The sequence below is a fragment of the Carcharodon carcharias genome, chromosome 18 (assembly GCF_017639515.1).
Source record: "Carcharodon carcharias isolate sCarCar2 chromosome 18, sCarCar2.pri, whole genome shotgun sequence".
In the NCBI taxonomy this organism is placed as follows: Eukaryota; Metazoa; Chordata; class Chondrichthyes; order Lamniformes; family Lamnidae; genus Carcharodon; species Carcharodon carcharias.
In genome coordinates, this window is record NC_054484.1 from 50,366,567 (window position 1) to 50,381,134 (window position 14,568).

General features: G+C 42.5%; 1 protein-coding gene across 3 annotated transcripts in view; it reads left to right on the top strand.

The window, feature by feature from the left end:
• LOC121290652 (superoxide dismutase [Cu-Zn]-like) overlaps positions 1 to 14,568 on the top strand; it is a 38,577-nt gene that overhangs the window by 4,720 nt on the left and 19,289 nt on the right. For all 3 annotated transcript variants that reach the window (XR_005945857.1, XM_041211383.1, XM_041211382.1), the window contains exons 2-3: positions 3,881 to 3,974; positions 8,317 to 8,386. Coding sequence is in view for 2 of the 3 variants with exons in the window: in XM_041211383.1 (XP_041067317.1) it covers positions 3,881 to 3,974; positions 8,317 to 8,386 (164 nt within the window). In the remaining variant the exon portion in view is untranslated. The remainder of the gene's footprint in view (positions 1 to 3,880; positions 3,975 to 8,316; positions 8,387 to 14,568) is intronic.

Genomic DNA, 14,568 nt, shown 5'->3' on the forward strand with positions numbered 1-14,568 from the left:
TCATATTATGGTCACTTCCTCCTAAGGGTTTCTTCACCTTAAGCTCCCTTATCAAATCTGCCTCATTACACATCACTAAATCTAGAATTGCCTGTTCCCTAGTGGGCTTCAGCACAAGCTGCTTCAAAAAGCCATCTCATAGACATTCCACAAATTCCTTTTCTTGGAATCCACTACCAACCTGATTTTCCCAGTCTACCTGCATATTGAAATCCCCCATGATCACTGTAACCTTGCCTTTCTTACACGCCTTTTCTATCTCCTGCTGTATCTTGTGCCCCACATCCTGACTACTGTTCGAAGACCTGTACATAACTCCCATTATAGTTTTTTTATCTTTGTGGTTCCTCAACTCTACCCACACAGATTCTACATCATCTGACGCTACGTCATTTCTTGCTATCGATTTAATTTCATTTCTTACTAACAAAGCAACCCCACCCCTTCTGCCAACCTGCCTATCTTTTCGATAGGATGTATATCCTTGAATATTTAGCTCCCAGTCCTGATCCCCTCGCAGCCACGTCTCCGTGACGCCCACCACATCATACCTGCCAATTTCAATCTGCGCCACAAGCTCATTTACCTTATTTCGTTTACTTTACGCATTCAGATACACCACCTTCAGTCCTGTATTTCCCATCCCCTTTCTCATTGTCGTCCCTTTATCTGATGTGCTTGAAGTTAGATTCCTAGCCCTTTCCAAACACTCTGTCTTATTTTGTGTTCTGGAGACTTTAATAGCCTCTCCTGGGCTCTCCTTTCTTTTCAGTTTTTTAATAAATTTCCCTGAAGTTGAATCCACCCCCCCCCCCCCCCTCCCCCCAAAACGCTAACCTGCTGCATTGTTTCCCATTAGTCATACTTCTTGGAGTTTTACCCTCCCCTCCCCTCCCCACTTTCTAGTTTAAAGTCCTATGGACCACCCTATTCGCTAGAACATTGGTCCCAGAAAGGGTTCAGGTGGAGACCATCCCAACGGTACAGATCCCTCCCATTCCAATACCGAAGCCAGTACCCCACGAAATTTGCATATGGCTCGGGTTGTAATCTGAAGATTATAACCCTTGAGGACATGTTCTTTTAACTTAGTTCCTAGTTCCTGATAATCCCCAAACAAGTCCTCTTTCTTAGTCTTACCTATGTTATTTGTCCCGACGTGGCCCACAACAACTTGATCCTCCCCCTCCCTCCCCAATATCCTTTCAAGCCGGTCAGAGATGTCCCTCACCCTGGCACTGGGCAGGCAACATACCATGCGGGACTCTCGATCCTGCTTACAAAGGATGCTATCAGTTCCCCTAATTATAGAATCCCCTACAACTACCACTTGTCTTTTTGCTCCCCCCCTTGAATGGCCTCCTGTGCCACGATGCCGTAGTCAGCCGGCTCATCCTCCCTACAGCCCTGGTCCTCATCCACACAGGGAGCAAGTACCTCGTACCTGTTGGACAAGGTCAAGAGCTGAGGCTTCTCTGTTCCTGAACACAGGATCCCTCTACTTGCCTCACTTGCAGTCACACCCTGCTGACCCTGACCACTGACCAAACTTGAAGTACTTAATCTATTGGGTGTGACCGCCTCCTGAAACAAAGCGTCCAGGTAACTCTCCCCCTCCCGGATGTGCCACAGCATATGGAGCTTGGACTCCAGCTCATCAATTCAGCCGGAGTTCCTCCAGCAACCAACACTTGCTGCAGATGTGGTCACTGCGGCTCGCAATGGGATCTGCCAGCTCCCACATCATACAGCTACAGCACATCACCTGCCCAGTCATCTTGACTTAGCTAATCAATTTATTAATTAGCTTGCAGTGTTTTTTTCAAATTTGGTGCAGATTTCCTACCAACCAACCAGGTCACAGCTTTCCTGTGATGTCACTTTTTCAGTTTTGGCTTCAGTTACTCTGTGCCCCGAGGTCACCGCTCCTGTGCTCCTTCGAGTCTGCTCCTTGGAGACAAGGCCGCGAATCCCCAAGGTAAGCTAGATTTATACTTACCGCTCTGGTGCTCCTCCCTCCAAGTCTGCTCCCAGAATTAACTCACCAATCAGCTGCTTTTTCTTTAAAATCCACTTTCAGAAGAGTGTCCCTCGCAGGTATCGTGCACTGCTGAAGGCACTGCCTCTTCCTCTCTTTTTTTAGGTTTGAGGAGGAGGGAGGGATGGAAACACTACAGCAATGTAATGTTTGGGGCTATTCCGTTCTTTGACAGTGGGTCCTCCTCGATTCCCTCCTGAGTTGTGGTGGCTGAGATGACTTCTCCCAGAATGCTTTAGTCACTTCTCACCAGCGCCCTCTGTTGGTGCTCTTCCTCCTGTGGAGTGCAAGAGTCCTTCTCCTCGATTCCCTCCTGAGTCGCGTTGGCTGCGGTGACTTCTCCCAGAATGCTTCAGTCACTTTTCACCAGCGCCCTCTGTTGGATCTGTGGAACTGTGAGCAAATGACCTTGCCCCCATCTTGTCTGAAACTTCACCCTGTCATGTGGCCAGAATTTCTCCACTTTTCAATATACTGTGAGCAATCATCCTGTTCCTATTTTTTACAAAAATACCTTTTCCACTAAAAAGGCTTTTAAATTGCTGAGCTATTTAACCAGTATATTTGCATAATAGAATTAGTTTAAGTGCTTCTAAAGGATTAATATTGCTTAAGAATCCAATGGTATCTTAGTTGCAATGAAGAAAGTTCATTGAGAAAAAAGTTCCCAGAACAAAGGAGGATCAGAAGTTGCAGGGTCAGAGATTGTGGGAAAGGATTTGGTTTGAGGAGTCATGGGTACAGAAGTTAGGCATCACAATCTGAGGGGAAACAAGATGTGAAGCCAAGGTGGTATGCTTAAGGTCACCACCTATAATACCGGCAAAGTAAATGGTGAGTGGGATTTGGATAGACCATGGCACAAAATTAAGTGGCTGATTGTAAATTAGGAGGCCTGGAAACTGGAACAAAACATCAATATTAAACACAAGGTAAATGAAAAAAGAAATAATGGACAATTGGGAATAGTTGTGGAATTAGAAAGCAGAATTGAAACTCTCAACGGCCACAGAGCCATTTAGTGGGAAAATCTCAAGACTATGTTGGGATAAGCAAATTTTTAACCTTTCAATCTTATGTTGACACAGATTTTCATTATAAATGTTTCTCAAGGCAGATTGCTTTTTTGACAACACATAAAATTCATTGCTCAACAATGTGGTGTGAGATTTGTGGACAGGAAAGGTTGGGGGGGGGTGGGGTTTCAACTCATTGCAGAATTTGGATGCTCTGGTTGGGCACCTGTCATGACTAGTGTGAGGCCTGAGTGATATTAATGGATAGGCCTTGTTAGTATTTGGTAGGCTACCCACCTGATCTTGTTGGTGGTGGGCAACCCGCCCACTTGTAGGACTTCCCAGTAGCTATTTAAAATGTGCATGCACCTTTGTAAGAAGAAGCTACATTGATGAAATAAGTCTCTCGCTTTGCTGGAGACATCTTAATATTGAAAATAAGTCATAAGCATACCCGTAGATTCTTAGACATTTCCAAGGAGGTCCTACTTGAGGGTGTGAGGGCATGGAAAGAGATCCTGTTGCTATTTGATGGAAACAAAGCTGCCAAAAATAACTTTCTGCAGGGCTGGTGAGAAATGCAGAGCTAGTAAACTCTTGGATGTCACCTCCAGGAACTGGATTCCATACAGGAAAAACTTAGCTGACCTGACCAGAGTAACAAGAGTGAAAACAGGCCTTTGTATCTCTGTTTCTCTGCATTACATGAGGCAACAGCATTTCCCCCTCCCCATTCCAGCAATCTGTACATCCTTCACCTGAACTACTAGTTTTTCACTATAAGAATCATGTTTGATTACTTGAATATGGAATTTTTATTTTGTAGGAAACTGAAGAAGTGCTTGTAAAAGGAACTGTCAAGGGATTGAAACCAGGAAAGCATGGACTTTATGTTTGTGCTTTTGGAAATGTTACTAATGGTGCGTACTGTACACCCACTGTGCTGCTTCCAAATAGCCAGCAGTTTTTAATATCTGTTATTAATATGCTAATTCATGCAAGGTAAATAAAACTGAAGAATTGTAAGTTTTTGTTGCTATAGTTGTGGTTAAAGGTCTTCTCTAATTCTTAAAAGGTAATATTCAGTTGAAGAGCTGTTCCAGGTTGGAAATAATGCTTTATATGCTATTTGCAATACCAACCTGCTGTAATTGTCCTTTGCATCCCTGAACTATAGGATTCTTGGAAGTGGGAGGGTATAGAGGTGGAATTGTCCAAGGTTCCATAATCAATTACCAAGAGAAAGTATGGGTACATGGGCAAAGGTAAAAGGCATGCTTCATGGCCCTCATGTTCTGGATTTACATCAGAAGAGCGGCTTTTTGAACATTTTATTACTGGGTTGTTAGTTCTTCAAGGTAGATGACACAAAAAATCTTCCAGAAATAATGGGCCTAGTGAGAACAAGGAACTTAAATAAATCAGTTTGTTTGTATAATTTCTTGACACATTTTTGTCCCCCTTAGGAGAATAGTGGGGAAGTGTTGGAAGGATTTATAGGCAGATTATCAACCTGTTTGAACTGCATCATGAATGCTCCTTCCATGTCAAACAAGACTGGAGTGAGACTTGAACCTAGACCTTCTGGTTTAGAGTCAGGGGCATTACCTACTGAGCAAGACAACCCCCAAAGAAGTCAGTACAAAAAAAGAAATAGAACTGGAGAAATTAGTGTGAATAAGTGGTGACAAATTCCCTAGACCTGATAACTTTAAAACTATGGTTTTAAAAGAGGCCGCTGCAGAGATAATGGAGGCATTGGTTTTAATCTTTCAGAATTCCTTAGATTCTAGGGCAGTCCCTAAGGATTAGAAAGTAGCAAACGTAACACTGCTATTTAAGAAAGAAGGGAGAGAGAAAACTGGGAACAATAGGCTAGTTAGCCTAACATCAGTAATGGGTAAAATGCTAGAATCATTTTTTTTGTTCTCTCTTTCCTGGCGCACTGGTGCATTCCCTAAGGTAACACCTCGACCAATCAGAGTCCAGTCAGCACCCTTTTTCTCATGCAGTATAAATTGTTGTTCCCTTTGAAATTTGGTACTTTTGTGTCTGTCCTGATGAGTGTGTTACGGACTGGGAGAGAGATGATGGGATAATTTTTTCCTTTTCTCACCTCTCGGTTGTCTGATGTATATTTATCTGGAATGTTTAAACATTATGAGTGTTGTGATTTTCAGTAATAAACATGAAGCAGGCTTTTGGGTAAGTATAAATCGAAAGAAAGGGTAACGTTTACACAACTTTCCCAAATGTAGATACAAGAAAACACACTCTCTCCCTCGTGCACAAACACAGACACACAGGATGGATTCTAGAGACAAAGCATGTGTTTAGGTTATCAGCAAACAAGTACAATATGTAAATCATGTGGATAAATAGTCCTTTAGGAAGCACATGTCATAGGCCACGATAGGTTCTCTGTCATGGCTCTTTGGAGATGAATAGGAGTTGGAAGTCTCTGGATTTCCAAATGATAACCTGGTTGACTGGTCTTGCGGCAGGATTCTGTTCTTCTGGCTGGAGGAATTGTCCCTTTTGTCTGTTTGGTTTCAGACTGCCTTGCTGTGTTCCCTTGTGGAGTAATAAGGTCTCAACTACTCTGCAGTTAGTTTTGATCATGTGATGGCAAGTTTCAGTGCCTCCCATGGTTCACATAATGGTTTGGAGCAGGGGTGATTGATACGCAATGGGGAAATAATTGATAACCTATCAAAATATCAGCTACAATTAGCTCACTGGAGAGTTTATTTAATATTTCAACCCCACTGCCCCAAAAGGTCTGGTAGCCATTGTCTGTTAAATCTCTTGCAATGAGCTTGTAAGGGTGGTCGATTTGCACCTGGGAAACTCATTTGCAATTTGAGAACTTTACAGAAGAAGGTTCAGACATGGGTTAATTCTTTCTCTGTCCAGCAATTACAAAACAGTAGTCACCTGACTCGAGGTGGCCAGCTTGCGCAGCATTTTGACCACTTTTCAAAGTCAGTTTTCAAAAGTCCACATTGACTGAAGTTCATATCCTGAAAGTTAGGAATATGATATCCTTACTGGGCATGGCAAGTGCAAGACAAAAAGCTTCAACAGCATGTCTCCTTTTCCAGCTGTACTCAGGTTCCATTACTGGGTAGGCCAACATTTGTTGCCCATCCCTAATTGCCCTTCAGGTGTTGGTGGTGAGCTGCCTTCTTGAACTGCTATAGTCCATGTGGTGTAGGTACACCCACAGTGCTGTCAGGGAGGGAATTCCAAGATTTTGACCTAACGACTGTGAAGCAATGGCAATATAGTTTCAATTTAAGATGGTGTGAGTTGGAGAGGAACTTGCAAGGAGTGGTTTTCCAATGTATTTATTGTCCTTGTCCTTCTAGGTGGTAGAGGTTTGGAAGGTGCAGTGAAAGGAGTCTTGGTGAGTTCTTGCACTGCATCATGTAGATGGTATACAATTGCTGCCGTTGTGCGTTGGTGGTGGAGGAAGTGCCAGTCAAGCAGACTACTTTGTCCTGGATGGTGCCGAGTGTTACAAGATCCAAATTAACTTATCAACAAGTGGGGGTTGGGAACTCCCAAGTCCCCACAGACCTCAAGGGTTTCCACACATACGCGGATTGACAGTGGGCAGTGCATGTGCAGTTTGGCGTTTTGTAGTTCTTTGGGCCAAGGATGTGCTCAGTGCACCTGCGTAAATAGAAAATGGCGCGAAAACCCAAATCATGTGACCTGGAGCAGGGTACCACAATTGGAGAAGAGTCCAGACAGGGACAGGGAGAGGTCCAAAAAGAAGAGGACTAGACAGGGGACAGGGAGAGGTCCCACTTAAGAAGAAAGAGAGAGCAGCAGGGAAAGAGACTCCAAGCAGAAAAAGGGATGCAATTGACAGACTTGATGTAATGGGAGCTTGGGAGAAGTCCTAAAGGTCCAAGATGTGTCTTCACAATGGTTACCCAGAGGTTAGAAGAGGTTTTAATTCTTCTAACTTTTACTGAGTAATTATTTGTGTAACACAGCTGGAACCATCTGAAGTTTGTGATTCAAATTGCATTTTCGGATGGTTCCCAGAGTGGAAGCTTGCATTTGTGGGCAATTGCTGTGCAAACCCTGACCTTGAAGTTCCGAGAAGGGTTCCTCAGCAGATCTTTGGGGTACCCCCTAAATCCGACGCTGGGGAGCTCAGAAGTCACGGATAGTGTTTACTGATATCTAGATGGGTTGCTGAGAAGTCAATTGAATCTGCCATTTTTTTTGCAGTGCAGTGTGTTTGACCACAGTTTGCCTGTTAATTCACATGTACCTCATATTAACCCTGAATAAGAGAGATATTGTAAATTATTTTATTTTTCTGACCTTGTAAAGTTTATTTTGTTTGTTCAAATACTGTGGAATCTTGTGGCTTTATTCTCTTAGCAAGTGTCTTGAATGTCAGAGTTTGTCTACTTTAAACAAAAAGTTACTTGCCCTAACTGGATCGTACAAAGAACTTGGGGGTCTGGTCTAGGATCATAACATTGAGCTGCTTGTTTGTTGTTGGAGCTGCACTCATCACTGCAAGTGGAGAGTACTTCTTCACATTCTTGACTTGGTACCTTGTAGATGGTGGACAGACTTTGAGGAGTCAGGATCTGAGTCACTTGCCACAGAATTTCGAGCCTCTGACCTACTCTTGTAGCCACAGTATTTATATGGCTGGTACAGTTCAATTTCTGGTCAGTGGTAACTTGCAGGATGTTGATAGTGGAGGATTCAGTGATGGTTAGCCATTGAATATGAGGGGAGATGGTTGGATTCTCTTTTGTTGGAGATGGCCATTGCCTGGAATTTGTGTGGTGCAAATGTTACTTGCCGCTTATTAGCCCAAGCCTATAATTTCCAGGTCTTGTTGCATTTGGACATGAACTTCTTCAGTATCTGAGGATTCGCAAATGATGCTGAACATTGTACAAATCATCAGCAAGCATCCCCACTTCTGAAATTATGATGAAGGAAGTTCATTGGTGAAGCAACTGAAGATGATTGGACCTAGAACACTACCCTGAGAAACTCCATCCTATTCTCATTCTTGTACTGGACTATCGGATTATATAACTTTCTTAATTTGGCCATTCAGAAATTATGGAACTGTTGGTTTTGCATATTTTTAGTTTGTTTTCTGCATCTTATTTCTGTGTTGTTAGCAAAAGAAGTGATGACTCGAAGACTAAGTGTGGTTTTCTATATTTGCAGAACTTGTTACAAAATAATTCCAATGCAAATTGTTTATTTTAGGCTACACCAGTTCAGGAGCTCATTATAACCCCTGTGACAAAAAACATGGTGGACCAGAAGATACCGACAGGTGAGGTTTTGATCAATAAAATTAATATTTAGTTCTGGCCCACATGAACTGCATCAAATACATTGCCCTCATCTGCACACCTCTTCGAAAAATTCAATCAAATTGGTCAGACATGATCTCCCCTTAAAAAAACCATGCTGACTGTCCTAGATTAATCCCTGCCTCTCCAAGTGTAGATTAATTCTGTCCCTCAAAATTGCTTCCAATAGTTTCCCCACCACTGAGGTTAGACTGACTGGCCTGGTTTATCCCTTCATCCCTTCTTGAATAATGGTACCACACTGCTGTCCTCCAGTCCTCTGATACCTCTCCTTTTGCCAGAGAGTTATTGAAAATTATTGCCAGCACCCCTGCTATCTCTCCCTTGCCTCACTCAACAGCCTGGGATGTATTTCATCTGGGTCTGGAAATTTATCTATTTTTAAGCCTCCCAGATCACTTAGAACCTCCTCCCTTTCTATGCTAATTTCTTTAATTATATCACAGCCCTTCTGCCTGATTTCCATATGCACATCGTCCCTCTCACTTGTGAACATTGACACAAAGTATTCATTTAGAACCCTACCTATGCCTTCCGGCTCCACACACAAATTACCACTATGGTCCTTAATGGGCCCTACCCTTTTCCTAGTTATCCTCTTACTCTTAAGGTACTTGTAAAATAACTTTGGAATTTCCTTTATTTTACCTGCCAATGATTTTCATGTTCCCTTTTTGCTCTCCTAATTTCCTTTTTAAGTTCCCCGCTACACATTCTATACTCCTCTAGGGCTTCTGCTGTTTTGAGCCCTCGGTATCTGCCATAAGCCTCCCTTTTTCTCTTTATCCAATCCTAGATATCCAGGGTTCCTTGTCAATATGTTGGCCCTGTACTCTCCCTATTTCCTTCTTGAATGAGTCCCGCTGCTCTGACGCAGATTTACCTAAAAGTAACTGCTCTCAGTCCACTCTGGCCAAATACCACCACCTCTGCTGGGTCTGTCTGGGCATATCCAGGGATGATGGGATGGTGATGTCTGGGACATTATCTTTAAAATATGATTCTGTGATGATGACCATGTCACACTTTTGCTTGACTAGTCTGTGAGACAGCTGTCCCCATTTTGGCACTGGCTCCCAGATGTTTCTAAGGAGGACTTTGCAGGGTTGACAGGGCTGAGTTTGCCATTGTTGTTTCCGGTGCCTAGGTCGATGCTGGGCGGTCCGTCGGTTTCATTCCTTTTTTGAGGCTTTTTAGTGGTTTGATATAACTGAGTGGCTTGCTAAGCCATTTAAGAGTCACATGTAGGCAGAACCAGGTAAGGCCAGAAGATTTCCTCACCTGAAGGACATTATTAAACCAGATGGGTTTTTGGAGCAATCTACATGGTCATCCTTAGAGTTTTAATCGCAGATATATATTGAATTCAAATTCCACCTTCTGCCGTGGCGGGATTCAGACCCGGGTCCCCAGAGTATTACCCTGGAGCTCTGGATTACTTGTGCAGTGACAATACTACTGTGCTATCGCCTTCCCGTTTAGAGACTTTGTTTAGTTTCTAAGCAGATTCTGAGTAGACCATTTTGTGTTCCAGAGCTGTAAAATATAAACATAAAATGCAGTGGCCACCTGTGTTTTGAAGTGTTTTTTGATAAATCTTTTCATCACTTGGATGAATAAAGTTCTTACTCTTCAAATGATTTATTTCCAAATGTTGTGATCATTATGCAAGATTGAGTTTATCAATTGTTTAGTGTTTTTGTTAGTAATTTCATATTACCCTGAGAGTCATTTTATTCAATTTAAATTTAGGATCTAAACCTTAAGATGTGCAAAAATGGTTCACTATTAAACTGATAATACAAATCGTCCTTCATGCTAAGCATCTGAACCTCCAACAAAAAAAAAGTGGTAGCTATTCCTCTTAAAGTAGTAGTTTATATTTGAACTTCAAATCCTGTTCATTTTTATTTGTGTGTATTTTACAGTAGAATTTTCACCACTCTTTCTGTATTTGGATAACAATTGTGGATCTCAACAAATGCATCTTGCTTTACTGAAGCAAGATTGAGAAGGAAAGATAGAGCTTGCATTTATATAGCACTTTTCATGTAATTAGGATGTTCCAAAGCAACCTTCGACTAATGTATCACTATTGAAGTGTAATCCCTGTACCAGCATGGCAGCCACTTTGCATGCTGCAAGGTTGCAAAAACATAGTGACAGTTGTTGATCAAGACCATTCCTCTGTCAGATCAAGATAAGGAATCTGCACAGACAGGTTTTCCATCTGTTTCACATCCAAACCAAAAGTCAACAGAAGTGATTTTTGATAAAAACAAAAAACTGCGGATGCTGGAAATCCAAAACAAAAACAGAATTACCTGGAAAAACTCAGCAGGTCCGGCAGCATCGGCGGAGAAGAAAGGAGTCGATGTTTCGAGTCCTCATCTTCCAGTTCTGTTGAAGGGTCATGAGGACTCAAAACGTCAACTCTTTTCTTCTCCGCCGATGCTGCCAGACCTGCTGAGTTTTTCCAGGTAATTCTGTTCTTGTAAGTGATTTTTGACTTGTCCTTCTGACAGAAAAAGGAAAGATGCACTGTTAAAATTGCTTTAGCGTCCCTGCTATCATTTCTTCTATATTCCCTTTGACTGAAATGTTAATTACTTTTTTTAAATCGGCTGAGTTAGAACATAAGAGCTTAAGAAATAGGGACAGGAGTAGACCATTCGGCCCCTCAAGTCTGCTCCTCCACTCAATAAGATCAAGGCTGATGATCTTGTGTTTGGATTTCCACATTCCCATCTAACTCGGATAACCTTTGATTCCCTTGCCCAACAAGAATCTATCTACCTCTGCCTTAAAAATATTCAATGACCCCGCCTCCACCACCTTCTGAGGCAGAGAGTTTAAAAGTTGCACAACCCTCTTAGAGAAAAAAATTTCTCCTCATCTCTGTCCTAAAAGGGTGACCCCTAATTTTAAAACAGTGCCCACTAGTTCTGGACTCGCCCACAAGAGGAAACATCCTTTCGATGTCTACCTTGTCATGGCTGTTCAGGATCTTGTATACTTCAATCAAATCACTCCTCACTCTTCTAAACTCCAGTGGAAACAAGCCCAGTCTGTCCAATCTTTCCTCATAAGACAACTCACTCATTCCAGGTAACAATCTAGTAAACCTCCTTTAAACTGCCTCAATGCATTTACATCCTTCCTTAAATAAGGAGACCAAAACGGCATACAGCCTTCGAGGCGTGGTCTCGCCAACACCCTATATAACTGAAGCATAACATCCTTACTTTCATGTTCAATCCCTCTCGTAATAAAGGATAGCATTCCAGTGGCCTTCTTAATTACTTGCTGTACCTACACACGAACTTTTTGTGACTCGTACTAGAACACCTCGATCCCTCTGCACCTCAGATGTTTGCAGCCATTCTCCATTTAAGTAATACTCTGCTTTTTTGTTCTTCTTGCCAGAGTGAATAACTTCACATTTTCCCACATTATACCCCATCTGCTGAATTTTTTCCCACTCACTCACCTATCTATATCCACCTGCAGCCTCCTCATGTCCTCTTCACAACATATTGTCCTACCTATCTTTGTGTCATCTGCAAATTTAACTACCATGTCTTCACTCACCTCATCTAAGTCATTGGTGTAAATCGTAAAAAGCTGAGGCCCCAGTACAGATCCCTGTGGGACTCCACTCGTCATATCCTATTAATGCAAAAAGACCCATTTGTGCATACTCAGCTTTCTGCCAGCCAGCCAATCTTCTATCCATGCTAATATGTTACCCCCTACAGCAGGCGCTTTTATTTTCCGTAATAATCTTTGATGTGGCACCTTGTCAAATGCCTTCTGGAAATCCAAGTACAATACGTCAACAGGCTCCCCTTTATTCACAGTGCATCTTACTCCTTAAAAGACTCCAATAAACTGGTTAAAATGATTTTCCTTGTAAAAAAAAAACAAATATGACTCTTCCAGATTACCTTGAGTTTCTCTAAGTACCCAAACATAGCCTCCTGAATGATCGATTCCAGTAACTTGCCCGCGACCAACGTCAAGCTAACTGGCCTATAGTTTCCTGTTTTCTGCCCCTCTCCCTTCTTGAATAGAGGTGTTATATTTGTTACTTTCCAATATGATGGAAGCTTTCCAGAATATAGTGAACTTTGGCAAATTAACACCAGCATATCGACTACCTCATTAGCCATGTCTTTTAAGATCCTAGGATATAGTCCATCGGGACCTGGAGACTTGCTAGCCTGCAGCTCCATCAATTTGCTCAGTACCGTTTCACTGCTGATTTCAATTTTGCGAAGTTCCTTTCTTCCATTCACCACCTGGTTTGCATCTATTACTGGAATGTTTTTTATATCCTCTGTAGTGAACACAGAAGTAAAATATTTGTCCATCTCTTCTGCCATTTCCTTATTATCTACTATTAGCTTCCCACTGACACTCTCTAGAGGACCAACACTCGCTTTACTTATCCTTTTCCTTTTTAAATACCTGTAGAAACTCTTGCTATCCGTTTTTACATTTCTAGCTAGCTTCCTCTCATACTCTAATTTCTTTCTACTGATTAACCTTTTAGTCATTCTCTGCCGTTCTTTATATTCTGTCCAATCGTCGGTCCTACTACTCATCTTTGCGGAGTCGTATGCTTTTTCCTTAAGTTTGATGTTTTCCTTAACTTCTTTAGTAAATGACGGATGTTGGGTCCTCCCCTTAGAATTTTTCTTCATAGTAGGAATGTATTTATTCTGAATTCCCTGAAATATCCCCTTAAATATCTACCACTGTTTCTCTATTGATCTCTCCTCTAGCGTAATTTCCCAGTTCACTTTAGATAGCTCAGCTTTCATCCCCACTTTGTTGCCCTTATTTAAGTTTAAGATACTATCTCTCGATCATCAGCAAAGTGATTGAAAGTGTTGTTGACATTGTTATCGAGCTGCACTTACATGCCAATAACCTGCACATCAGTGCTCAGGTTGGGTTCTGCCAGGGGCACTCAGCTCCTGACCTCATTCCAACTTTAATCCAAATGTGGACAAAAGAGCTGAACTGAAGAAGGGAGGTTAGAGTGACTGCCCTTGACATCAAGGCAGCATTTGACCAAGGGTGGCATCAAGGAGCCCTAGCAAAACTGAAATCAAGGGGAATTGGGGAGAAAACCCTCCACTGAATGGAGTCATACCTAGTTCAAAGGAAGATGGTTGTGGTTGTTGGAAGCCAATCATCTTCTGCTGCAAGGTCACTTAAAGAGAAAAGACGGTGGTCGGTGGTAGTCCCTGGAGTGGGGGTGGGGGGGTTGGGTGTGGGGTAGTCAGGTCCCGTGGGAGGGTGAGGCGGGTTGGCTGTTAGTGGGGGTGGAGTGTGGGAGGTAGTCTGGTCACGTGGAGGGTGGGAGCAGTCCTGTGGGGTGGGGGTAGAGGTAGTCAGTACTATATTTACCCAGGAGTTAGAAGCGTTTTAATTTTAACTTTAAGACACTCAGAACCATCTCAAGTTTGCGATTTAGGTGGTATTTTCAGATGGTTCTGATTGCAGGCACTTCCTTAATAACCCCCAAAAATTCAGGAAGGAAAAGGGGAATACGATAGGAAGTAAAGTAGCCTGCTCTGAGATAGAAGCTGCCCATGTCCCCAAGTGCTATTGCTTACAAGATGGGGTAGTAATGTGGAAGTTGAGACCCCCTGAGAGATCAGTGGATGAGGAATGGATGGCACTCCACCAAATTGTATTACCCTCAGGATATTGTTAGGAAATCTTATGATTTGCCTATGCTGTTCCGATGGTGGGATGTGTCATTACCTGTAAATCTTGGCGCACATAACCAAGCACTTTTTCTGGCTTCACTTCTTGTCTGATATGACAGCATACTGCAAAACCTGTCACGCTTATCAGGTTGCAGGGAAACTTCAGGTCACAATTAAACCAGCCCCTCTCAAACCCATACCAGCATTTGGTAAACCTTTTAACAGAATTCTGATGGGCCTTTCACTCACCTGAAGAGGAGCAAAAGCAGAGCAGATGCACAATTAAAAGGAGGATACTGAGAGGTGCAGAGTAAGTGAGGGGTCTTGGAGTGCATGTCCACAGATTCTTGAAAGAAGCAGGATAGGTCGGTAAGGTGGTTAAGAAGGCGCATAGAATGCTTTCCTTTATTAGGCAAGGT